Genomic DNA, 27630 nt, shown 5'->3' on the forward strand with positions numbered 1-27630 from the left:
CATCTGTACATCAGTCAGACAAAGGTATTTATTCCTTTGAAAGCTCAGACTAGGGTCTTAATACAGGCATGGGTATGGAGAGAAGGGAAGAGGAGCTCACGCATGCGGTTGATTTCTTTTTTACCTACTCACAACACAGCCAGTGTAACAGATTGAGAGCCATTCTTTTTTATCTTCCTCTCCTTGGCACAGCAAGGAACTAGGGTTAGAGCTTCCCGACCCTTTCCTTTAATGAGCTGATTCAATTTTTTTGTTTTTTGATTGTAAAACACCCCGTTCTATTCCAGTGTCAGTCCCTCGATGACGCTCCCGTGACTGCCTTGCATGCAGATATCACGTATGCAACAGAGCAGGTCTATTCTGTGCATGAGAAAGGGCAGTCACTCTTGAGAAAACGCTGCCCACAACCTTGCTTTCCCTCTTCCCAAAAGTGATGAAATGTGGACCTACTTCGGCCTCTTATCATTTGAGCATCTCACCCTTTGGTTTCTACATGTTGCTGCATATAACACACCGAGCGTGTGAATTCAAACCTTTGAATTTAATTTATGGTAAACTGAACACACACTAACACTTTCCCCTATACGAGTAAGAGAATATAGGTTCTGCTAGAAAAAAGCATCTGAACACAATTATCACTAACGTTTAGTTAACAGCACTGCTTCCACCACAACTTACCATACAATTCGGTACAGCAGGCTAAGTCTGTGCTCTCCCAGACAGTTTTTAGGTATACTTCCAATGTATTTCATTGCCTCTCAGGTCCCTCTTCCCAGCTTTGAATCTGTTTCTTGACATTCACTAAGCGTGAGAGGTACAAGTCTCAGAGACACTCATGTTCCTGTGAGCTCTGTGAAAACAGCCAGCTATGTTGGGAAGAGATACTGAAATGAGCACGTGGCTTGAGGGGAAGGCTGGCAGAACTTGGCTGGTCTCTGCTCTCAGTAACAGCACCCAGTGCATCAATCCCTACACGAGTAGTTCTGGCAAACGAGCCAAAGCAAGGGCTGTCTCCTTCCTTGAGCTGGGTCACACCAAGAACCTCAGACTCATGTGGGTAGAAGAAGGGTGAAAATCTGTAGAAAATTAGTATCATTAGTTTCTCCTAATTTTAACTCCTCATTCTGCCATTACTACACTTCTTTTTTTGTAGCCTTTTAGATTTTGCTACTTACGGGACCCCTTAAAAACTTCTTAGAATCAAAATCTATAAGTAAACCAAAAAATACAGTAAAGCACTCAACTGACAGTAAAAAGACATTAGAACTTAAAAACTTTGCTTTAGATGAAATAAATCCCCAAACTCAGTATTTTTAATTGCTTTTGACATCAGCTGCTCGACGGCCATTGCGCCTAATAACCAGCTTTTCAAAAGTGTTAGCCACTAACCAGCACCATAACTGGTCAAAACAGCTCATGGATAAGGCAGAAAGACAACAGCACTACACGACAAACGTTGATGACATCCTGACTCTTGGGGCGAGACTGAGGTGTCCTGGACAAGTCTTACCTTCCCTGCCGCACTCAAAGCATACCCTCTCTGCCCCTTTCAGCTCAGCTGTTGGGAATTTAAGTTTAGCAACAGTGAGCTTAGACTCTCTAGAAAAGCGATCCAATGTGTCAGCCATCGTTAGCTGTACTGCAGGGGCTCGGTGTGCCGAATCCCAGTCTGAACTGAACTGTGCCCTTTGTAGCTGGCAGCAGTACACCTGCAGAACAGCACTTCAGCACCCAGGAGGGAAAATAAATCCAGAACAGCTTTCTCAAAGCGTTTTAGGGCAAGAAACATATTTTCCAACCATGGTTACACTGTATGGTGAAGTACCTGTGCCTTTTTACAGCGTTCCAACATTCTTAATCAAGAAAATTTAACGGCTTCTCGCCATATACGGTGCAAATATTACAGTAGCATCTCAGTACTGAAGAAAACCACTCTAAGACGAGTTGCTGACAAACACAATGGAAATACTTTTTTCTTTCTCCTGTTGCCAACATGACATTTTGGGTTTGCTATAGGGCAAAAACCCTTATGTGAAAACAAACCTTGGTAGCTAACCTCACAGATGCAAGTCACTTGGCTGCACAGTCTGTCTCCAAAACTACAAGCAGAGATTTGCTGTGCATGCTGGCGTGGATCAGCAGTATCCTCCAGTATGTTTCCTTCTCCTTTACACCAGATGAGGCCAACACACATCCACCATGAAAACACATGCCAAAAATACAAAGGGCTAAAGATTTTCCAACAGGTGTGCCTATATCAATAATAAATGTAAGGCCAAAAGTAATTAGAAGGAGTGACATTATTATTACTTTAAATAGCACTAAGGAAATCTCATTACCGAGCAAGAACTCACAAAGCAATACTAACAAAGCTATTTACCCTATCCATTTTCATGTAGTACCTATAGTTTTTATATGATTGTCATTTGGATGTATGGTAGTTTTTCCACTCCTAGCTTTCAAGATGAGAAATTGAGGCATCTCTATGTGTGCAGAACACTAGTAAATCACCCTGACAAACTGACAGAAAATTCAGTTTTAGAAATAAATTCAGCCTTTACCTGGCTGTTAACTTCAAACAATTTCTGGAACAAGAAAAAGGTACGGAAACATAGCTGGTTGCATAGGAGACTGACTGTCTTCTGCAAAAACACTCACTTTTTATACTGACACATCTCAAAAGAAATGTTTAATTTTAGAGAGCGTAATAGCACTTGATACAGTAGGTTTTCCTGAGAGAACTCACCACAGACCACAGCCAAGAAAGATTCAGCCTCCTCTGCTTTCCGTTATTACCCAGTAACAAGCTCTAGAATAAATATTTTAGAACACTACCCCATGTTTCCGTATACTGCAGGATGTACAAAGCTCTATGACATAATGATTAAGCTTATTGCTTTTGAGGCAAGTCTATGTGATTTGAAGAAAAAAAATGTTTGATGCATTAATGAAGGACCAGAAAAGAATAACACTGGTAGAGAAAGGGTTCTGTACCTTGATGCTCCTTTACTTCAGAGCCCATGTGCCACAAACAGCATTCAATTAAATAATAGTCTTAGCAATAAACAATGACAATACACAGAATACTACACAACATCACTCCTTTGGCTCAAACTAATTCCAGTTTGTTACTGAACAGTTGTTATGCAAAATCTCCAACACGTGGCTGAAAACAATAACCTTCACATCCTATAGCTGAAAAGGCTAGTAACAAATTGGCAAAGGAAATTTAGATTGCACATCCCTTACGTAGTTTTATTTCTTGTGCAGTTTGAAACAGCATCAGTATAACTTTGGTATTCATCCGAAAAAGGCTTTGTTGGGAGGGCAGCTGGCAGTCAGTAGTTCTCCAAGGTAAGCTCTATCTGAAAAGGTATCCATTTCCAACTTCTCCAAACAAAATAATTTGTTTGAAACAAAACCAGAATAATTTGTTTTGAAATGTTTCATGTTGCAGCACACCCAAGATACAGTTGCGTTCTCATAGGGATGTTAATAACAATAGTAATAATAAAATCACACTGAGAGATGATGAGGTACCATAGCAATGGTTGCAGGGAGAGTCAAGCTCATTTCCAAAAGGACTGCTCTGGGGAAGATTAGCTTTTAGAGAACTTTCTGTTGCCTGGCCTAGTCAAAGCCCTTCCAGTGGTTATATTTTTCCCTCCTGAAGCAGAATATTATTTAAGATAATTTTTACAGTAAGAACAATAATCCACTGCAACAACCTCCCCAGGGACATGGTAGAGTCCCTGTCACTGGAGGTTTTAAAGGTGCAATTGGACAAGGTGCTAGATAATCTCATCTAAGCTCCCTTTCCCAAAAAAGGCTGGACCAGATGATCTTCCGAGGTCCCTTCCAGCCTGGGCCGCTCTATGATTTGGGGATACTGAGAGACTGGAAAGACATTTCTGTTCTATGTGACCACCAACATGCAAGCATTTATTATGTGATCATTCCTTTTTAAATTAGCTAGAATCAATCATTATCAGAAAGGTAAAATGCTAACCTGCCTGGATGGGATTATGCAGGCCAGTTAAGTGTGGGAGGGATGCTAGGCAGCATAAAAGTACAGAATACCAGAGGATCACATTAGGATAAAGAGGTTTTGTGAAGTCAGAGGTCTCTGTAAAGGTTGATCACCTCCATATGCAATTCTTATCAGATAGATAATTACATGTTAAAATGACTCAGGTTGATACAGTGCATCATGAATGCTACTGTCAGTAGTATTCACATAGAGCAGATGTATTCACTCTGCAGCTAAGGCAAAAAACCTCTTCTTCCCCACTTAAAAGCATAATCACCATTTATGTATGTCTAAACAAAACCCTGACCTTGTAGAAACTCTATATGCAGCACTGTAACCCTCCATGTGTGTGTGTACATATACATATGTATTTTTTTAGATGTTAGCCATCTTTTATTTACCATAACAACTTGACCTAGGACCTCTCCATTTGCCTTCCTCCCCCCCCCCCCCCCCTTTTTTTTTTTTCCCTCCGGAGTACCCTGCCAAAAGATAATGTTCCTTTACCAATTAGGCACCAAACACGGGGCGGGGGGCAGGGGGAAGCTTCAAGTACATAAACAACATCATTTATTTTCATAAATAAAACCTAGCTTTCTCTTGGCTAGTGGGTTTGGTGTGAAGGCGAAGCATTTGTGGACAGGACAGCTGAGGAGAAACTTAACTGGCTCAAGCCAGTGGTGAAATAATCCAGATGATAAGAGGGACATAAAACTGCACTTCTCGGGATTAGGTGGCTAATAAAACTACAGGATCTCATGGTATTGTGTGAAAAGGATCTGAGAAAAGGCAGAAGGGGCTAGGGAATGAAAAATTCTCTTTCCCACACTGGTAAAAGGTATTTTCTCTTTCTGATATGCATCTTTTTCCCACCAAATATAGGTCCTTCCCATGCAGACATTTTACAGGCTTGCTGATGTTTACAGAAAAGTAGTTCTGCTCCTCTGACACACAAAATCCGTCACCAGAAACCCCTTTCCTATACATGTCCTGTTGCAACTAAGCGTTACACAGAGCCTAGCATAGTGAGCCTCCGGACACTGCTATGGCACCAAGAAAACCACTGGAGGTTAACTTTAATATCCAGACATTTATACTTTGGAAGAATTTGTTGTAGAGATTATAAGGCATCCTTCAGGGGTCAAGTAGTCCATGTTAATACAGACTTTCAAAGCTTAAGTCATTCCTACTCATATTTTTGCTAATACATAAAACATTTTCATAAATATGATAGGCACAGACAGGATTTTTACAACCATTAATCTATCTTCACTGTCAAACACAGCAGCTGCTTTATCCTCAGCAAAAATCTTTAGCACGGTTCTGTGGCTCAGTCTGGTGCCCCAAAGGACCTTGTTCTTCAGCCACAGCTGGAAGGACAGATTTGCCTTTCAGGATTCCAGGCAGCAACATTTTTCTTTTAGTTTATTCCTTTTTGATATAAGCTGCTTTTTCTCTATGGGAAAGACACTATCTTCTTGACATGCAAAAGTCCAGACTGCACATCAATGTATGGAGAATGGAATGAAAGCATTGTATCAGCAATGATGTATTTGACCCAACCCACTACTTATATCCCCAACAGTCATGCACACCTTGTCCATTATACACTAGGGCATACTGCCTCCATGTGGCAGAATATGCTTCAGACATTCTTTTTTCTTGCATTTCACACAATCTCGTGTGTGGCTACAAATTCTGAAAACAGTTTTGGAAAGAGAAGGAATAGAATCCATACGTTATTTCTGTGAGAAAGGGCGATATGGAGATGAAAAAATTAATGAATCATATTGATAACTTTTTCACACCAATACTCACCAGGAACACACAGTAAGTACAAAGGCTATATATATATATGTGTATATATATATAAAAAAGAATGCTTTCTCAAATGTTTATTACGTGATGAAAGACGACTAATTGAAAAAAAATCACATCCTGAACTTGATCAAAGGGGACTGATTGCTCTTCAGACCTATTAGCTAAAAGCAAGATTGAAAGAGCAGTTTTGAAAAATTACATAAAACTGTATCACATTCTTTTTTTTCAGTTCATAACTGGTTTGATTCAAACTTGACTAGAAGACCATAAAAGTTGCTTTAGCATTAGACCAGCTATCTGATTCAAGTAGCACTAACACTGTGTTATGGGTACAGGGTTTTTCCCATGACTAAAATGGAAATACTTTATGAAATTCATGTATTTTCTTCCACACCACACTTATCCCCACCCCAAAACCCCAACCTCCACCTACTTTACCAATGTTGTTAAATACAAGACCTAAAGAAGATAAAAACCAAGACAATTATTGTTTTGCCCATTTGTGTCTTTACATTTTGGTCTTTACCAGCTGACCACAAATGCATTCCACCTCAAAGTGAACAAGGTCTTCATATGTAATTTCCAGACTGGAAAGAAGTGACATGGTATGGCTGAAAGGGTTTTGTAAATCAAGTGTAAGTGTCATAATGTTTAGGATTTCCCTGCTCTGATTAAGATGTATTATGATGCTCCTGTCAAATCTCAATCTTACTGCATGAAATACATAGTGCAAGGGGGCGCTAAATTTATGGTAAGATTTTTTTTCTTTTTTCTAAGACAATGCAAGGTCTAGAGACAGCATGAGAATCTCAAGATCAGGGTGTTGCAGGGTGCTATGCCAATTTTAGCTTACATTTCATTGTATAAACATTTTCCCATCTCTGTTTGGTATCCAGCAAACAATCCTATTAGAAATTTTCCAAATGTCTGTGTGTTTTTGTCTCTAAGTACTGTCCATTTCAAAACTTTTCGAAGTATAAATTAGTAGCTATACATCTGTTGTTGTTGCTCTGTTTGAACCTGTTGCTGTCCTGACTGCTGTTGCGTTGGCTGTGCCTGGGACTGCAAGACATCAGTCTGAGGCACTGACCTCCATGTCAGAGGATGCTGTTCTGTTATCTGGTTCCCTAGAGGAGCAATGGAGTTCACCAAGGTGGCCAGGTTTATAAAATGGGCCACAGACTGAGGATTGGCTGCCTCTGGCTGCGGCTGGATCTGAATGTCATTTTGGCGATTGTGCAGCATGGCAGAACCACTGACGGTGTCAAACGTCACGGTGAGAATTGAGTTGTCCAGCTGTAACTGGCGTTCAGGTGCAGTCAGATGGCCCACAGCCACTGGCTGGAGGTTTGTGAATTGGGTTCCAGCTGCCGTTGTAATGGGGGTAACAGTGATATTTGTCAGCCCCACAGAACTGGAAGGGGCTGTGACATTTGGGCCACCAAGGGTCACCACCACCTGAGGAAAAACAGAAAGGTAATCTCAACCTTATATCTTGCAGATGATTACCAAATACCAAGAATCAAGAAAGATCACCTGAGTGCTGCTGCCAGCAAGAGAAGTCATACACACAGAGGGGAACATAGAAAGCTTGGAATATAACAACTTCCATGTATAGAAATAAGAAGGTAATGGGAGGGAAGCATATGCAACATTCAAAACAAGCAGCCAAATTAACTTTCACACTTTTAGTCACAGCTTCAGATAGTTAGTGGTATCTGGCAAACAAGGAGATGGTAACACCAAAGGAAATGAAAAAAAAACCCCCAAAACCACGAGGAGCTTATTGGTCCAACTCCTTGGTTTTTTTAAAGTCTCTATCCATCTTTGTGGATTTATCAAATTAGCCCTAAATGGTCTGATCACTCATTTGTGTTTGTTATTGGGAAAAAAGAATTGTTATCCCTCTAAGCAATGCCTGCTACCCATCACCCTGCTGCTGGAGCTCACCTGCTGGATGCTCTGTACAGCTGAATTAGTCTCATCTCCAACATTCCCTGTGAATTCACCTTCCTTCTCTGTGTATTCACTGAAGGCAGGGTCTTCAGGCACTTGAGCTTCCTCCTCCTCACCTGACTTTTGTTTTCGTTTCTGGCCACGTTTAGAAGCTTTCATATGCTGTTTCCCTTCTGGTAATTCTCCCTGTTCCAAGGCTAATTCCGGCTGGAGCAACACATTTCCAAAGAAAACATCAAGTCATTTTGCTTAGTGCAGTTCCAAGTAAGACACTATCACCTGAAGTTGGTTTACTGTCGATTCTCAAGTGAAGAAACAAACTTTGGCAACGGCTTGCATCTGCTCATATGTGTTAAGTTGGGCTGACTATCTAAAAAAGCACATTTCTTGGCCATGAGCCTATGCCCAGCTATGATACGTACCAAAAAAGTGACATCCCCACCTCACCCTCCAGTAGACCTGGAGCCTAGCTGCTATCAGCATTCTGCAATGGCAAATTTACCTGAACAATCCCAATTGAGGAGGCATCAATGGTGGTCGTCTCTGGCAGCTGCTCTAAATCACCAATCCTCACCGAAAGAATCTGTGGACAAAGAGGTACCAGCTGGTGAACCACAGCAGTGCATGCCACAATCAAACAACACAGCATTGCCCTAACAAATCCTGTCACAAAGCAAAAATGATGTAATCTAACATTTTACACATACCAATACAAGGGATTTAACCAGGGCTTTTTTTAAATGACCTTATGGCCTATCGTCTTTTCTTTCTCACTGAAAACCAGCAAAGTTTAAAGACAACAATATAAGAATATGTTTATTTTCATATTCTGGACAGAACACAACCCAGTGCGAAGTGATGAATTCTACAGAAAAGAAACAATGTGTTTGAAAAAAAAATTATTATTTTAGCATTTCTATTTATAAACCTATCAACTGTGTCCTAATCCGTTATTTTCAGCTAAACCTATACATCTCAGCTTATCAAAGAACGGAGACAAATTGCCCTCTGGATTGCAGATATGTAGCTGCATTTTTAATCCAAAAAATCAATAAACAGAGCTTTTTGTTGATTTCCTTCCCAGTCATGATGATAAAAAATAGGGATAGTTCAAGGCAAAGCAATACTAATGATAAATTGGTAGTAAAAAAAAAAAAAGCCTCAAAGGGAATGGGCAAGCCTTAGTCAACCTAAACAAGAAATGCTGAAGAGAAACACAATAGCTATTCAGAAATTTAGAACACAGAAAAAGCCCCACTGAGGTCAGACAAAACATCCCTCTAATCCAGATAGTCTGCAGTCAGCATTCATCTGTATTACTAAGAATAATTTTGTATCATCAGCAGATGCTGCCATCACCTCTCTATTCACCACTCTTTCAGATCACTTCTGAATACAGAGAACACAATAGGGAAAAAGGATCAATTATACTCCCTAATGGATGAAGACAAAACATGAAAAAAAATATACATTTAAGCTGAGGCAGAAAAAGAAAAGGGATTTAAAATAATCAAAACAACTTCATTTTTAGGAACTGACAATCAGATAAGTTTACTACTGAAACATAACATAACGAAAGGGCTGATTCAGTTAAGTGCATGCTGAACAGACACTACCTAAAATTAGACCCAAAAGAACAGAAAAAAAGAGAAAGAAAAAAAAAGTAATTCCTTTCAAGTCACTGATGGCCATAAAGTTTCTTTAAAAAAAAAAAAAGGTAAAAAAAAGGTAACACCCCTCCCCCACAACAAACCACCCCACAATCTGCCTGCCAAACTAACTCACCTCTGGATGTTTACGCCTCATATGTCGACTCATGGATGCTCTGGTAGAAACCTTTGTCCCACACAGCTGACAGCTCTGGGCTTCTACCTTATCATGAGTGAGCTGGATGTGCTTCTGTAGCATGTAATCAGTGACATATTTCTTATCACAGACTGAACATGTCCACTGTTTTCCTACTGGTGGCAGATGGAAGGAAACGCTGTTAGCAACAGCCCCCGCAGATGAGTATTGTATTGTCAGCATCTCAACAAGAGGAACAATTTTATGTTGATAGCTTGATGTGTAACACTAGTTCCAAGACTGGCAAGTCTAAAGCAAGCCTAGGAACAAAATAGAGCTATAGTCTTTGGATATTGTTTGTTAGAGGATTTACCTGTATGAATCAACTTATGAGTCTCCATTGTATTTCTCTCACTAAATGTCTTGCCACAGAGCTCACACATAAAATCTTTGATTCCTGCATGAAGAGCACATATAGCATCAGAGTGAAAATAGTCTAAGGTATCTGGGACAATTCCGAGTCTCATATCACTAATAAAAAAAGCCAAACAAGTAGAAGAAGCCCAGCTTCACTAGCTATTTTTATCTAAGCCATGCCACTGCATCTGGCAGAAAATGAATCCAAGAGGAATTGATGCAAGAGGTAAAATTTTGTTTTGGGAAACGAGAACCTGAAGACTAACTTAAACCAAAACCAACACTCTAGACCTACCCTAGACCAAACCCACCTCTCTTAAAAGAGCAAAACATGAAACCAACCAAACTATGTATCTTAATTGTGTAACAGGTGGTCTTGGCTGATGAGAGGACAAAATTTCATTTTTCAAAAAGCAGAATACGCATATTTTTTAATTAGTGTTCCTCATACTGTTCTAGAAAAGTTCTCTCAGGAAGCATTTAACTGATTCAGTGCAATTTTCGTACATCTTTAGAGACCTCACCCGTGTGTCTTTTGTAATGCTTCAGCATGTTGACTTTCTGTGCAAATTTTCGGTGACATTCCTTGCATTCATATTCTTTAATCCCTTTGTGAAGTTTCATGTGGTGACGAAGTGCATGTTTTGTCTTCATTCCTGTGAGACAAAAAGTACAGCATGACAATTAGTCCATTGCTCCCACCTTCAGAGGAAAACTCAGGATGATCATGTTGTTAGCCAAGATCTCTAAGATTGTATCTGCTGCATGTCCACAATTGCGTATTTTTAATAGTTTAGGTAGCAGTGCACATTATCATTATTATTTTAATTCCAGGCAAAAGCTCTGGAAAACATCTGAGTAACCACTGAGAAAGAAGTAAAACAGCAGGAACAAGCAAAGAAAAAAACATTATTAGAGGTGTCAGACTTACTGCCTTCCACTAAAATACCAGTTCAGATTTGTTCGAGTTATAACACAAACAATTCAAAAAGTCAAAGCAACTTTGACTCTTAAGGCTCTTAAAGAGAGAAATTACTCTATTTCTTAAGCCTGAAAACAGCCTAGAATGAAATAATTAACTCGTATTCACTTTTATGGTGCAAATACATTGGAACTCAGTCAGGCAAGCATTCCTCAATCTGACAAAAGCAAATTTTATTAAAATCAGTTTTATCTTACAGGCCACAAGACTAGATTGTATAAAGTTAGGGGTAGTTTATGTATCCATAAAGCTCCTGATTAATACAGTTTCTACCTCTCAAAAATGCAGGATCTACAGCACTCCGATGACCTTCCAAATATTCTACAAATGGAAATAGTTTTAATTCAGATATTCACCTGCTATTCACTACCACAATTAACGGAAAACAAGGCATTAGACATACCTTTGCCACATTCTGCACACAAGTATTCTCGGATATTATCATGGACTCGCATATGTTCTTTTAACATGTCTTTTCTAGCAAATGATTTGCCACATTGCTCACAAGCATGACTTTTTACACCTTAAAAATAAATTTAAAAGACAACATAAACAAAAAAAATGTTAATGAAAAATGTGCATCTCCTAAAAGCTGACTAAACTGGTGAATTAGAGGGCAACAGTCCGCCTGTGTTGTCAACCACATCTTTCATGCATATTGTGGCCCAAACTAAATTAGAAGACTTTGGAGAAAGAGAAAAGATGGCTTTTTGTGTGAAACCTGAAAAAAAAGATAACACCTGAGGTAGGAAAATACTGAATAGCATGAAATAATAATGAGCTGTTAAAAATGATTTTGCAATAGCAGTTTTCAGCCTGTGTAATGGTAAGAAGGTGGCATGGATAAGAATTTGGGGAAGAACAGAATACAGAATTAGGATTTTAGCAGGTGCATCCTGCATCACATTAATTAGGAATCTGGATTGTGTGCCTAGACCAAATATCTTCATTAATACTATCTGCTTTAGAAAACTGGTCTACCTTAAAAGCATAAAAATAACATTTATCTTATTGTAACTTACAGTAAAAACCATAACTTATTTCCTCCTGAAAAAAATAAGGCTGGCACTGGCAACAGAAATTTCTGTTTAATATTGATAATAATAAACACATTTTTACCTGTATGTATAAGCTTATGTCTTTCCAGATTTCCTATACTGTTAAAAATCCTTCCACAGATTTCACATGGATGGATGTATCTGAAATCAAAGAGACCAAAAAACTGTCATTCTTTTCTTGAGACAGAGGTGGTTTTCAGGCATCTCTGTCAGTAACTGTATTTCATTTGGTAATACTAATTACTATAAAAAGTTCCTTGAAACATAAAAGCATTTTCGAAATAAGCCTAAGTTCACCGCAAGCTTGGAGTAGTCTGGTATTGCCCAAATCACAGTTTTTAGAAAATATTTACCAAAATCACAGGATTTATACTTTACAAAGCCCAAACTGTGAGGCTGTTGACTAATCATCTGTCTGAAGTGAATCATTGGTGATATATATATTTCAAGCTTTTAATAAACATTTTAACAGTCATTATACAGTTTCAGATATTCAGTACAGTCCAATTCTCTAAAAGCATCTGTAACTCAAAAAAATAGCTCCTCTTATCAGTCCAACACGTCATCTTACTTCTGCACATTAGGATCAGGCAGGTTCTCCCGATGAATGACCATGTGTGCATGGTAAGTTGCCTTCAAGGCAAAACGTCGATTACAAATGCTACAGCCATAGCCTTTCTCCTTGTGCACGTCCATTATGTGCTTCAGGTACTCCTTCCCTCTGCCGAAAGTCAACTGTGGAATGAACCAATAGCGAATGAAAGGGGAAAAAAGTCTTTGGGAACAGTAAGAATCTAGTAACACACTATCAAGGTCTAGAGTCAGAGCTATCCTGTGTATCACTTGATGAAAAATCTGTGAAAGCTAGATTTAGGCCTGAACCTCTTTGGCCATTACAAGCACATTGCTACAGGACATCCATTAACTAATTTGGAAAACTAGCTTGAGATGGTACCTCTGCTTCTTACACTGCACAACTAGGGGACCTCCAATTATTTGTGCACTGAAGAACAGCCTTGAAGAGAAGAACCACGTCTAACCTCCACTAGCTGTCAAAGCAAGGATGTCACAGATGGCGAAAATGTCTTTTGGGCTCTAGGGGCATGGTAAGCTCTAGTCTGCATAGTAAGCTTTGGCACTTGCTCCAGAAGAGTTGGTATTTCTAGGAATTGCAGGGCAGTGATTCTAGCTCAGCTCTTGGAAGTGCTACAACTACGACAGACAGGTGCTCCATACTTAGCTCCCTGGGCTAAGTAACCCTCCATACGCATATATGCTCCAACATATCAGGGCAAAGTGCCATAATGACATGATCTTTTGCTCCAGTTTTGGAACTAGTCAGGATATTTCTGACAGCACTGCACAGGTTGGTGAAGGTGTACTTTGGGATGAGAAAAAAATAAAGAGGGAGATTCTTAAGAGCTCAGAAGAGATATTTCACTATAGATTCATTCTTATGTTGTTCTCCCTTAGAGAATGTGTGAACAGATACTTTCAGCCAAAAGAGCTTTCCCGATCTCATCACAGGTAACACTCATTTTCTACAGCTGTTGCCTTACACAACTGTTTACTTCACAAACACCTGCAAAAGCACTAAAAACCCCAGCTTTCAAAAAGAGCTTTCTAATTTCAATGGCACAATTGCCCTCATTTGGAAGCATACAATTTTATATAGTTTATATACCCATTAAGTGTCAGGCGTTAAAATTACCACATTGAAAGCAAGCATGTGATTAACTGCTCTGATACCACATCTTCTTATGCTTACTGACATAAGCTTAAAATCAGTTTGCACTTAAAACCAGCTCACAGATAAGGACAGAAAACTGAAATATTACTATCTCCATGTCTTCAAAATGAAGTTAAGCTAAGCACTTTCACCACATTAAGTGTAAACTGCGAAATAAGCTCTGATTTCCAGGGGCCAAGTCAGTGGCTTAACTACCAAAATTCCCCAGTCCCTATGTCAGTTTGCCCAGTTTTGCTGTTCTCACTGATTGTTTTTGCATCCCACCTGCCCCAGCACAGCGTGCTCACCCAGTAAAGGCACAGAATCCAGATGGGCCTTACGGACCCCATTCTTCCCCATTATTTCTTTATAAAATGCCAAAAGCCATGCAGTAAGAGGTTTAAAAAGTCTTCCTCTCTCAGCTGACAACCGGGTAAAGTATGTTCCAGCAGTACTTCTAATGCCATCCTGTTAGTAACAGAGTAGGCCAAGAATAAGCTGTCACACTGAACATAAGCAGCAGTCTTAGTCCTCCAAACTGGATATCCACTAGAGGACCACCTGATCTCATCAAAATGAATCCATCTGTGGACTGTACATTCAGGAATGCTATAATGATTTTAATTTGCACATAATTAAAAGGTAGTGTAAGATTTGAGTGTTCCTTTATTGTTTCTTTCTCCAGTTTTGCTTGCTTGCTTCCTTGCACACAGGTAAGTGTGTGTGTATTTCTCTTTTTAAATGTTTAGCATTCACCTTACAGAACACCACCTAAAGTCTTCTAGAATAGCACTTCATAGATTAGAGGTAACAAGCACTGCAGAAGACTAGCCTTCTCTTTGTGAACCCTTGATGTTATTTAAAAATCTGAATGATTTATAGACATCTCCACTCCCTCCTCCCATCCCAAAACAAGTTAATTTCAAAGTATTTAAAGCTACCTGGCACCTTTTGCAGCTATACTTGTGAGGCTCAGAATCTGCACTTTCATCAGAGTTGTCATCATTTTCCTCCGATGAGATTCCAATTTTACCAATGAACTCTTCTCTCTGGTGATCATCCATTAGTGCTATGTCCTGTGTAGGGTGGGAAAGAATATTCTGTTTTAATAGATTAAATTTCTATTTCAAAAGGTAACACCTAGTCAGCTTTTGTTGCCATGCGGACTGCCTTCCTTTAACAATTACTGTAACATTATTTATTTAAAATATCCTCCTGCTTCATTCAATTCAGGTAAACAAAATTCCTCTGTCCATGACTAAATGGGGAACAACTGATTATCCAAACGAATAATACTCAATTTTTTGTGTATAAAAGGAACTTTAATGTAAGCAGAGACTCAACTGGTACAGCGTTACAACCATAAAAGCATCTTTATAAGCACCACTGAGTGTTAAAATTCCCTTTCAGTTCAATTCCTTACAATTCAGTGTTAACCTAGTTACATCAAAATAATCTGGGTCTGATTAAGCACTATTAATAGGGTTTTGTGATTCGGAACTTTTTGATAAAGCCAGGTAAGGAACTCAATACACAGGCAGTTATGCTGGCATACAGAAGAGAATCACAATCACTGCCATGGAAAGGGCAGGAACAATTAGTTCTTGTTTGTTTTTTTCCCCACAAAGACAGGGGATGACAGGAATCCCTCAACCCAACCAAACTACAGCTGGAACAGCCTTCCTGTTAAGTTACTCTCCCTGCTTTAAACTGAGCAACCTCTGTGATTCACCCAAGGTCACAAAGGTGGTTTTTCCATAGCGTTCAGAACAGTGTTCTGCAGTGGTAGCTGAAATAACTTCAAATATGATAGTCCACATACTCTGTAGCAATCCAGATGTAGAAACAGAGTCATGGGTAAATTAGAGCACAACTCGTGCTAGGCTGTGGTAGAAACATCACTGCACAGGTTACATAATCACTGTTGTGTTGCCAGTATGAACACATGGCCACAACAGTCTCAATGTATTTATTGATATGTTTATGTGTCTGCTAAGTAACATGCCTGTTCTAATAAATTATTAACACAATACCTTAAAATGGACATGAATATGATCTCTCAACACATCCACCCTGAAAAATTTACGTCCACAGATTTCACAAGTGTATTTCTTGTCTCCATGTGTTAAAAGGTGTTTGTTCATATTGCTCCTACATGAAAATACCTAAAAGAAAAGAAGAAGGAAGGGTTTTGTATCATGTCCAGCAGGGCTACAGTTCTTTGCAAGTTATCCAATGGATAGCACAGAACATATTTACTGTACTGTTTTGTTCATTCCGGCCAGAAACATGTAGGAGCTCCTGTTATCCAGCCAGCAGGCTACCTCAGGAACTGCTGGCACAGCAAAATACAGGTGTACAGTTCCAAGGGACTGACTGAAATTGGCCATTCATCAGAGGTGGACTTCCACAAAAGCTGCAGCAGAATTACTTAGGGTAGATTTAGAAATATTAAGAGAATCTTTTGAATCATGAATGTTCCACCTATCTATAAAAAGACACTCCACAAAGTCTACCTTCACTGATATATAACATACCCAAAGCAACAAAACCAAAGGTCTACACACCAACTTAAGAGTTGGTTGAGTACATCTTGCACCATGAATCACTAAACATTTAAAAATCACTAGTTAAACCCACAGCCTTTGTACCTGTGATAACAGCAACTTAAGATCATGAGCGTTAAACATCCAAATGCAACAATGCCATGACTACACCATGAATTCACTTTGATTTCTAATAGAAAATGATTCCTAATGTACACAGTCAACTCCAGCTGTTTACATTCCATCAGAAAAACTTCACTCTAAATAACATAAGCCATAAGATTTCACTGACAGACACAGTGGCCATGTTACACTTTACATTGCGCTACATGTCCTGAAACAAAGTCTAGTCTGAACTTCAGTTCTGTTCTTATCTTTGTCCTAACAGCTCCCACCATCCATGGCCACAGTGGGCTTGGATATATAAAGGAGCTAAGGCAGTTTAAAGAGTAACATCTTGGCTGGGCAACAGGGCTCGCTGGTAACTTACCACATGCCTGAGTTGCAAGGTAATCTAACTTGGCACATACCTCAGTGCAAGACATTTACCTCAACCTTTTGGCAGGCTGTACACCTACTCAGGTTGGCTGCTATAGTGGTTTCATACATGGGTGGTAACTTGTTATGCCACGGTAACTCGTTTGGAAGCACTGGGTTGAGGCGCACCGTATCCCTGCAGTATCCTTGGAGCTACAACGCAGAGCTACACACCACGGCACACGCTGGCAAAGACGCCTACCTTCCCGCATACAGGGCATCCCGAAGGCTCCTTCTTGTAGCGAACCATGTTTTCTGTGCTGTGCTCAAAGTCTTCTCTTTTCACACGCCTCACCCCTTAACAGAATAGTCCCCATCAAAAAAACAAAACAAAAAAAATAAACCATGGTTTTCCACTCCAATCTGCATGCCCTTTTGGGCGAATACTGTAAAGAAGAGTGAAACACTGGGAAGAGCCTCAATGCAGAATCTAATTGCTAACAAAAGGGTAATTTCCAAATTAAAATGGTGTCTTAAGAATATAAAAGCAATCTGCCAAAGTGATGTATTATGGCTTATTGGTTATTACACCAATTGTAAAGTGTCTGAAAACAGACATTTATTGTCAACACCTGGCAACAGGAAGATCTAGTAGGCCTTGGCACTTCGATCAGGTATCTAGCCCAGAAATTCCCCCTCGCACTCTCTAAGGAAAGAGGCAACCACCCAGCATCAATCATCTTTAATGCTCAATGAGGATTTCAGACCTCTTTCTCTGCTACTTTCAGGAAGGATGAGGGCTGCTGCTGTTCTGAGACAGCTAAACATGAGATACCTTGACATTGCCATTCAACCCCTTGTCCTCTAGCTGTCCTCTAGTTCATAACACAAAGGTCTGTCTGAATCACAAGAGCAGCCAGTGACGGTCAGCTACACCCAAAGCACCAAATTAGACAATCTGGCTGCTTTTTTTAAATCACCTTTGGTTTTATCATCTAGATCACTAGAGGTGTTTTAATACATATTTTGGCAACCTACCATCATTCAAGTTTTTCCAGAGTCTCTGAGTACCTATAACATCCTTAGAAGTGTGGGATTTTGAACAGTAAACTCTTATAGTCTCATTTTCATATATTCTCAAGATTTTGAAAGATAACATCACACAGCATTCCATCTACACTATATTTATACAGTAGTCACTTTCAGTTGTACGTTGCAATTCTCTGCCTTCAAATTTTCAAGTTACCACACATTTTTTTTAAAAAACAGAAAGAATAGAATTCAAAGAAAGAAAAGATATAATTAAAATCAGCTAGTCTAAACTACTGCATAATAAGCCAAGCAACTTTCACGTGACTGTTAGTAGCACTGGATCCAATCATGTGAGGCTGAAAAAAAAGGTAGGTGCATCTCCTAGAAAGTTTTTCACAGAATTAGACAACTGCCCTCCAGGATCCGTTACTATTATTTTTAATAAGTGTCACATTTTGCTGAAACCTGCTACTCCAGATCAGGTAACTGACAAAAAAAATGACAGCTACCATCCAGAAGAATCTAATGAGCAATCATTTCCTTAACCTTCCCACCTCTACTGCCGTTTCAAGAGTAATAATAAGGTTGATCTGCAGGATACTTACCTTCCAAGTGTCGTCTTTGATGGTCTAGCATGACATCCTTCCGGTAGAACATTTTATTGCAGATTTCACATGCAAACTTCTTATCCCCATGCTTTTTTTTGTGTTTTGAAAGATTACTGTTTGTAGAAAAGAATCTGAAACACATCTCACATTGGAATGTCTTGTCATCTGCAAGCAAGAGAAACCATGCAGCTCTTTACGGATGAAAATAGGTTTTATATGTTTGTGAAATAGGCAGTTCTTTTGCTAGATCTGAGTTTTAACATATAATCCATCATTATATGGACTGAGGAAGGAAATGCAAAAGCATGTGTTTTACTTTAAAATTTTTTTCAAATGCAATAAATATATATGATGCTAACTTGGAAAATGGAGTCTAGCATTGTAACTTCCTCACATGGGCTATTTCCATTGTGGGCTAGCATACATTAAAATTAGGTTTGGAGTGGATTCTTTTACAGTTGATTCAAGTTTTTAATGTTGGTAAAATCACTACACAAACAGCAACACAGCATCACATAAACAGCTGTGTCTTAAGCACCAGAATACTTCTGCCACCACTGGCTCCTAATACCAGCCGGTACAGAATACTGCAGAAGAAAGTATAAAATCTCAAAAATATACCATTACACGACAATTGGCCTATGGGGAATTTTTTTTGTATTCAGTAGTTGAGACTTTTCTTGGAACATGGAAGCATGGTCCTGTAGATAGAATCTGTCAGTGCTGCAGCAATCACAAAGAAGTAACAGTTTGATGCCTTGAAGAGTAGAGCAAAAACTGCTGCTTGTTTTGGTCAACTCGGAGAGAAAATGAGCTGCTGCCCTTGAATAAACACAATACTGAGGTTACTTGGCATTACTTTCCATTCTTCATAAGGCTGAGTTTTATATAAGCTGTACCCTCTAAAAGGAAATGAGAAAACCTACTTTGAATGGTGCTGTAAGGGGCAATTGCCCAGGTGATTCTGGACTGACAGTTAACATGGGTCCATAAAAGTAACCAGGATGTCATTTTCTAAGCGTAAGATCACTCAGCATAGATAATATGAGCAACCACAAGGGATGGCTATGGGAGAAAAGGACAGGCTCTAGTGATACTAAGAAAAAAACATTTAGAGAGACTACTGCAAGTATAAAGAAAGCATGAGAAAGCAGAAGAAAACTCCAATCCCAGAAAACTACCAAACTATAGATAGTACTAGCGCCCTTTGCAGTTCCTCTATTTCAGAGAAATGAGGTGGAACTTAAGTTTCAGGAAAGAAAATGAAACAGAGATGGTGACAGGGTATCTGCAAACATACAAATGAAATACCAGTGAAGATATTAGACAGGTGAGCAGGACATACTAAAAAAAGCAATACATAAGTGGATGTGTGGCTCTACAAATTACTGGTTACACTTTTCTTATCACAAAAAGAGTTTTTTTGAGGGAAGCGGAGCAGGTTGCTTGTTGTGATGATGACAAAAATCTAAATTCCTACTCCCCTTCTGTAGTTTCTATGCTAAGATGGATTTGTGGACATCCCCCCAAAATAGAGTAGAGACGCCAGAGGAAGCAGAATGGTTAGCCATTCTCACCTGTCCTGCAGTTATGGAATTCCAATGCACTCTCTATCCGAAAGGCCTTTTCACACGTGGTGCACTTGTATCTGTACTCACCGTCAACCTGAGGATTGCAAACAGTGTTTAAGTGGGGAAAAAGCCAAGTCACATCTGAAACAGGAATTCTAAATCTCAACTACTTTTTCTGATTTCTGTCTTTTCCAATTTTTCTTCCTTCAACAGAACATTTAAATACACATTGATGCAAAATTCTGACGCTATATCATCCTGCCATGTTCCTACATCTGAGCTCTATTAAAAAAAAAAAAAAAAAAGACCATGCACCTGTGTGCATGTAACAGTCTTCCTGATAACCTCCAGTCCAACACAGAGACAGAATTTTTGAGAAGCAAGATGTAATCTGATTCATCCTCCAGCTCCAGAACAGATGCCAGCAGTCTGAGAGCTTAGGACCTTGATGCCAAGCAGCAATGGAAATATTCACTGACAAGGCGCCACTACAGGCATGTTTAATATTTATATGGCAGCAGCACTGAAACGCCCTCACCAACAGGCATGGTGCTGCTACTGTAAGCACTGTAGGTTTACACATGTGTGCATAGCCCTTAATGACACAGCCCTTACCCAGAGAGTTCACACATTAAATGACACTATATGTGGGGATAAATGAAACAGGACAAGCAAACAAGACTGGAACAGTCCTATTTAGTACCATAAACTGAAGTCAGATCTCACCTCTAGATCATGCACGTCCAGCTAACTCCAGCTTGTTTTTCTGTAACTGATGCCTGAAAACAACTTTCTATAGGAAATTCAGACACGAGAAAGGACTTGTATGCTGAAAAGCATGTCCCTGCTTTGCAAATTCATCAGCTGTTCTAACAGAAGATGTTACCTCTCCCTGTCAGCCTTGTCTCACTTATTCGCACGGATATCCACTCAAATGTAACTGACCCAAGCTCCCAAGCTAGCACCTGGAAGCTCACTGTACATTTTCACCTAACCTCAGAAAGAGCCCGCTAGTCATTTCCACTCACTTCGTTCCTGCTGTGCTTGTATGAAACATGCTGCTTCAAGCTCTCTTTACGGCTGAACAGCTTTGCGCATTCCTCACATTTAAATAGTTTGTCACCTGAGGGGATCAATCAAGATAAAATAAAAAAAGAAAGTAGTCAGCGACTGATAATAATCAACTCCAGGCAAGACAGGGGAAACCAGAGCACAAACAACTGCAAACAAACTAGTCATGAGAAACTTTAGCAATTCAGGAGATCCAAATAGTGGATTTTAACCTTTTCCAACAATTTTGACAACTTTTTTTTTGGCTCCCCCACCCTTTTTCAGTGATTATTTTTCAAGAAATCTTTAGAAGTAGGTCATGGACCCCTGGAACTGCAGATCACAAGCTACAAAGCACTCAGCTGACATTTACACAGCAATGTTACCCATATGCCTGTGAAGGTGAGGGGCGATATATATGTATAAACTTAAAGGCAAGAATAGTTTTGGAAAAAACATCACATCCTTGCCCTCGTTTAAAATATGTACCTAAATTCAAATTTTAAATACTTTAACTTCAACTTTCAACTATTATCTTCTCATGCTTTGGTCTGCATAACTAAAAGTTTCCTAGAGAGAGTTAAAAAAAAAAAAAAGAAAAAAGAAAGAAAAAAGATCTCTCTTAAAATTCCAGTATCTAAAAATAGCCTAGCTCTTTTACTCAAAGGTGGAACCAACAGGAGACAAAACCAATACGCAAGTGAGGCAAAAGCAAACCCACCGTGAGAACGGATGTGCCTGCTGAGGTTGCTGCTGTTCTGGAAGATCTTACTGCAGATACTGCATTGATAGACTCTCTTGTGCTCCCCAAGTTGTTTTATCAGCTTCCGCCGTATACCATGTCTACTGGAGAGAATTAAACTTCTTTTGAGGGACATGGTGTTTTGGTGATGAGCAAACCTACTGGATTAGAGAAAGAAAGGCAGGGACTGAGAGGTATCCCACAGGTTGCAAGAAAGAGTCCCAACAGCTGGCAAAAGCTAGAGGAGTGTTATGCTCAGCTTCTGGGGGGAGGGAGGGGGCCTGGAGCTTCCTCATTGCCAAGGCTCCCTCCTGGCCACCCCCTGGAAGTGGCAGATGTCAGAGTGAGGCTCACTCCAAATTATCTTCACCCAGCACAAACAAGGAAAAAAGCAGCAGCCACCAGCCTCAGAGATTCTCTTTGCAGGCCCCTCAGAGGAACATAAAGGACCTGTTCTGCTTATCCTCTGAAAACATTAGCACTACTTCAGCTTAGAAAGCTTGGCAGTTCACATGCAAAAGGCATATATGATAAGAGGGCAGCAGGGCGCCAAGAAGCAGTACTGTTCTATTTCCCAGCACAACCACCCGCTGGAATGCACGTTTGATGACTCTGTGTTTGCTAAGGACTTCAATATATAGCACTACTAGCTAATTTTGAAAAATCAAGTGCTCTATTATACAAAAAATAATTCAAAAAGCCAATTTTACCGAGACAAAAAGACATAAAAGAATCTAAATTAATCAAATGATACTTAAGAGTCTCCCTGAGGTTCTGTTATGCTGAAGTTTTCCCCTCCCACTGCTCTAAATCTCAAGTATCACACGCACAAATCAACATGAAGCCATTCATGAGTTAAGATGACAGGCAAGACTGAATAATAATAATGGTTAGCATAATTTTTTTAGAAAAAATCTCTTTGACTGTTTTAGCACCAACATCTAACGGGAGAAATATTTCACCTTGCAGTTGCAGGAGGCTTTTGGAATCACACTGAAGAAAAGCAGTAACATGATGAAAAATGAAATTCCCGTGGTTTATGCTCCAAAATTCTACCACCAATATCTCACCATCTGTGCACCATCCTCCAGTGCACAAGCCATCTTTGCGGCACTCAAAGTCAGCTCTTGTAGCAGCAGCAGCATCACACATTTTTATGCTAATAAAAAAGAGCATCTGTGGGCCCAGAAGTTGAGCAGAGCTGTTACATGCTACGTGATCTTAATTAAGCCTAAGAGGAAATTCTGCATCCCAGAACACTTACTTTGTCACTGAACTGATGCTATTTGTGGTGCTAGGCATCTTTCCTAAAACCAATTCCATAATTCTCTCTTCTGCAGCTGAAGGCAAGGCTACCTCTTCTGGTGGGACCTCTGTTACAACATCAGCTACACGTTCCACTGCAAACACATCATAAAAATACAGTGTTAATGTGGACAGCTAGAAATAAAACCTCAAATGCAGAATGTGCAATGAGATGTGGCACTGAACACATTATTTGTCCACAAACATGTAATTTGTCAATGACAAATAATGGATTGCTAATGAGTAGGTAGCACTTGCAAGATAGAGAAAGTGGCTACTGAATGACAAGTAAGATGTAGCCAACATCTCCTACGGAGGCATAATTTCTTACCTTTCCGACCTATTACTAAGGGGTCAGTTGACTATGCATCATGAAATTTCCTACTAGAACCTCCCTCGAAGAAAGGTAAGGCCCTGAAAAAAGGGCCCTTTCAAGAATAAACCTTGAGGTAGAGAGAAGAAGGTATCTCCTCTTGAGGGAGAGGACGCTTTCTCTCCTGTTCCTTCTGGCAGAAACCTAGGCAGGTCTCTCATAACCACTATCCTGTGTTCCTCTGGGACTCTCTATTACTAAAACCGTCACAGGAGAATGCAGGTAATCTAAGTGTAGGTGCTGCAACATGTAGGGTAGACAAGGCCCTCGGAGTTAATTAACAAAGTTTCTAAATCGTCTGCTTTAGTGATCTAACTAAAAACCGCTACCTTGTCTCTGTGTTACTTTTTAGGCCTTTCTGAGAAGGCATCAATACAGACATATGAATGGAAGTGTGCTTAGCATTTTCTTAAAGTTTTGTCTTACCTGCAGAATCCTTCTCTTCAACAACAAGAGGTGTTTCTGCTTTTGCTGTTTTGGGCTTTCTTCCCCGCCTGGCCTTCCTCCTTGAGTCTGTACTGGCACTGGCTGCATCACAAATCACTGGCTGATCCACAGGGGGACCCTCTGCTGCTTTCTCTGCAACAGCCCCATTTTGGCTGGTTTGGCGGGCACCTTTAGCTTGTTCCAGGTGACTCAGCAAGTGTTCTGGGTGGATGGGAAAGAACACGAGAGTAAGGAGGAAAGGAACTGTCATGAAATACTCAAAGATCCAGCTGAAGCCTATCTATTGGGTCAACCTCACTTAGCAGAGACTCACTTCAAATTATTTCCAAAGCAGTCACAATACCTTCCTAAATAAAAGCATAGAATCTATTAAACATTGAAATGATTACTCACAGGGACTGAATTTTTTAAGAAATTTGTTAGGTATCACTGTAAAAAGGTTGTGCTCCCTGATAATGGGTACGTTTTTCCAAATGCCCACGTTATTTAGTGGCCTAAGTCCCCTTTTCAAAAATGATTCATCAAATGGTCAGAGCTCTTAAATATTTTAAGTTCTTTTGAAAACCACATAAAATAGCTGCAAATGAAATGCAGAAAAAAAAAAATGTATTTCATTACTTTTACTAAATCTGTGCCATAAATACCAGGCAGACAATATCACTAAGTATAAGCTGGCATCACTGACCTTATACGCTGCTCATGCAGTTCCCCATCCTTGATATTCCCAACATTCACATGTCATCTTCTAGACAACAGTTTTATTTCTTCTAGATTCAACATCACAGTTGTTTGCCCAGAGATTGACCACTGCCATATCCAAAATATCAATATTTTACCTTCCTCGCTACCCTTTTTCTTAAAGGAACACAAAAATTAAAACCTTTATCTTACTGCATCATGGATGGGGCATGGCTTCACAGTGTCCTGCTCTGGAAGAGCAGAATTCTCCTGATGCTTCTCAGTACTCTCTCACAAATTTCTAGCACTTCCTACCTGTGAGCAGCTGAGGCTCCTGGAAGGCAGATGAACACACTTTACACGTCCACTGGCTGGACTCTGCTTCTGCAGCTCCAGTGCCTTCTGGAGCATTCACTAAATCACAACAAGAAAAAGTACTGAAAAGCTTGGAAAATGGGAAGGTGGTAAATCCCTGTAGCTTTGTTTATCTTGCCATAACTCCCCGAGTACCACAAGTCACGATTTAAGGAGTAAGAGGCCCACAGGGGCAGCTGGGACCACTTCAGGACTTTCCAAACACGAACACTTGAAACATCAGAACAGATGAGAAGTCAGAACAGAAACTAAATGATGCCAGGACAGAATGTCAGTGCTCTTGTGAAGTCTTGAGGATCCCTTTACCACTTTCTAAAGAACTGTGATTATCAAAGGCATAATATAAAGCAATTTTTAGCACCTTTAAAACCAGGGTTACCAGTCCTCTTCTGGGTCAGCTGAGGACAGAAGCAGGAGAAGCCTCCTTGCTGTCTGTGAAGAGCATTGCAGAGTAAGAACATTTGGATTAATGGAAGTAAGAGTGAGGACAATGAAAACCTGGTTTTGAGCAGTTTCATTAACTAGATGTTCTATGAAACCACCATATTAATGTTTTAATTAATGTATCAGCTCACGACAGATGCAGAAAATAAAGAAGAAATTAGGCGGAAAATGGAAGTGGAATAAAAAAAACAAAGAGGAAAACAGTTACTCTGTTCACAGTCCATTGTCTTTAAGTCCTTGGATGATATGTCTGAATTGCCAAGAGGATCTGATAAATCTGGACTCTTTCAGAGATTTTTTGGTACACACAAAGCTGAATATTCCACAGTCTACAAGACTCCCCCAAAGGAGAAGGATAACACTGAAATTCAGTTAAGTGAATGGCAGCACAGGAGATTCAAACTGTGCCTCAGTTTCTGCCACAGATTTCCTGTACTATCGTTAGCAAGTCAGTTCATCTCTCTCTGCCTCAGGACCCCATCTGTAATGGGACAATAAACTTATTTCCTCCTTTTCACTGTTGGCTCTTAAACCAAAACAAAAGATTTTCTGAGGCAGAGGTTGTTCCCTGCTACAAGTCACCTTCAACATGCTGCACTACAGAGGTGTGATCTCATCCATGCTTTAATAAATAAATAAAAAATGACTAGACAATTCAGCAACAGAAATTCCTTCTTCACAGGCTACGTAAAGAACTTATCTTTAGAGCTCTGTCTGGGAGGCCAAAACCAGCAAACCTAAACCCCAAGATTCTGCGTAACTTTAAAAAAAGAGTCAGATTGGTAAGCAACCTATAAGTTATTGTATCTGTCTCATGAAGTTGCAGCCTAGTAAAACCGAAAAAGTAAAACTGAGAAAGCACTATCTGAAAAACGGAAGTCTGTCTTGGAAATATGTCCTTGACTCTGCACTTCCCTTGCTCCTTAGCTGCCTCAAGCAGTAAACCTAGAAACCCTAGTTGTGCACTGGTTTGCCGGGAAAAGTCAGGTCCTGTTTAGGTTCCCACTTCTTCAGGCTTCCAGGGCAGCTGCAGGGCAACCCAGTTTACTTGGAAGCACAGATCTGTCAGTTGGCAACTGCTTTGTACAACTTGAGGCAAATAGTCAGAATCAAGAGAGGCATATTTTGTTTTGGAAACACCAGAACACTACATCAGTGGGAACACTTTAGGGTTCCCAAAGTATAATAGGCAGCATTTTGTTTCTATTGAAGTTGGACTTTCAGACAGTAGGATGAAGGATGTAGGAGGGGTTGTTCAAATTATTCATAGTTGCCCCCCCTCCCCACTCGGAAATATCAGTGGTGCCAAACTGAAAGACAACTCCCCAGTCAAGTTCACATTTTAGCTGTGACAGTATCCAGGTTAAATGAATGGATCTTCTGATGAATTGCTCTGTACACATCTGTAACAACTCTCCTCCTCTTCTCCTGGCTACTTTTAGTATTAGTAAGCAAAATTTAGCAAAGTAACCTTTTCAAAGAACAGATCCAGAATGGTTTTGTTCTGATCCTGATCTCCACGCTATGTACTCTGAGTTTACTTTTAGACATGGCAGTTTGTGTTAAGTGGGTTCTTAATTTCATTGTTCTACTTATCAGAGATTACAGGGTGGAAGGGCATTGCTTCATAGTTGACCTTGGCGACCAAGTTCCTATGACACCACTGGTTATTTCCTGAGCCATATGTTCTTTGCCAAGAGTATCTGTATTGCTTGTAAGTTTATCTAAATTTGAGTTCCTGTAATCTAGAACAGTCTGAACTCTAATAGGCTTCTGGTATTATTGTAATTTCAGGATGGCCAGTGTTCTTTTCATTTCCAAACAGCACTGTTCTTACATTCACTCACAGTCTCATGTTTTCTTCTAGAACCTGATCATTGGAACTATTACACTTTGCACAGAGAGTCTGAAGATTTTCTTTTGAAATTGGCCCCGCCCCAACACTAACTACCTCCAAAGTCAGAAGCAGTTGTGGTTTTCATGAAAATCATCTGCCTAAAGGTTTATCGGCTCCTCTGTCACTTTTTGAACTGCATATGTATTTTAAGTACTATGCCCATGAAAATAAAAATAAAAATGCAGACTTTCAAATTCTCTCTAAATTAGTATTTGTTGAAAGTTATTTAACTATAATATATGCATAGAAGTGGTACACCTAACAGCTCTTTAGATCTACATCTGTCCTTTATCTCCCTTAAAAATAC

At 39.8% G+C, this 27630-nt stretch overlaps 1 protein-coding gene across 12 annotated transcripts in view; it reads right to left on the reverse strand.

Annotated features, from left to right (window-relative positions):
* Positions 1 to 2986: 2986 nt before the first annotated feature.
* PRDM15 (PR/SET domain 15) overlaps positions 2987 to 27630 on the reverse strand; it is a 41363-nt gene continuing 16719 nt past the window's right edge. For 9 of the 12 annotated variants that reach the window (XM_041124905.1, XM_030020939.2, XM_030020942.2 and 6 more), the window contains 19 exons: positions 24923 to 25021; positions 23909 to 24130; positions 23069 to 23204; positions 21784 to 21965; positions 21041 to 21135; positions 20019 to 20106; positions 18439 to 18606; positions 17064 to 17158; positions 15812 to 15943; positions 14720 to 14854; positions 12621 to 12784; positions 12111 to 12190; positions 11395 to 11514; positions 10534 to 10665; positions 9966 to 10049; positions 9593 to 9768; positions 8310 to 8390; positions 7802 to 8014; positions 2987 to 7309 (listed from right to left, as the gene is read on the reverse strand). In XM_041124905.1, coding sequence (XP_040980839.1) covers positions 6833 to 7309; positions 7802 to 8014; positions 8310 to 8390; positions 9593 to 9768; positions 9966 to 10049; positions 10534 to 10665; positions 11395 to 11514; positions 12111 to 12190; positions 12621 to 12784; positions 14720 to 14854; positions 15812 to 15943; positions 17064 to 17158; positions 18439 to 18606; positions 20019 to 20106; positions 21041 to 21135; positions 21784 to 21965; positions 23069 to 23204; positions 23909 to 24130; positions 24923 to 25021 — 2879 coding nt within the window. In that variant the 3' untranslated portion in view covers positions 2987 to 6832. The remainder of the gene's footprint in view (positions 7310 to 7801; positions 8015 to 8309; positions 8391 to 9592; positions 9769 to 9965; positions 10050 to 10533; positions 10666 to 11394; positions 11515 to 12110; positions 12191 to 12620; positions 12785 to 14719; positions 14855 to 15811; positions 15944 to 17063; positions 17159 to 18438; positions 18607 to 20018; positions 20107 to 21040; positions 21136 to 21783; positions 21966 to 23068; positions 23205 to 23908; positions 24131 to 24922; positions 25022 to 27630) is intronic. The other 3 variants (XM_030020945.2, XM_030020944.2, XM_041124904.1) reach the window with 3 other exon arrangements.

Source organism: Aquila chrysaetos, chromosome 7, assembly GCF_900496995.4.
Source record: "Aquila chrysaetos chrysaetos chromosome 7, bAquChr1.4, whole genome shotgun sequence".
In the NCBI taxonomy this organism is placed as follows: Eukaryota; Metazoa; Chordata; class Aves; order Accipitriformes; family Accipitridae; genus Aquila; species Aquila chrysaetos.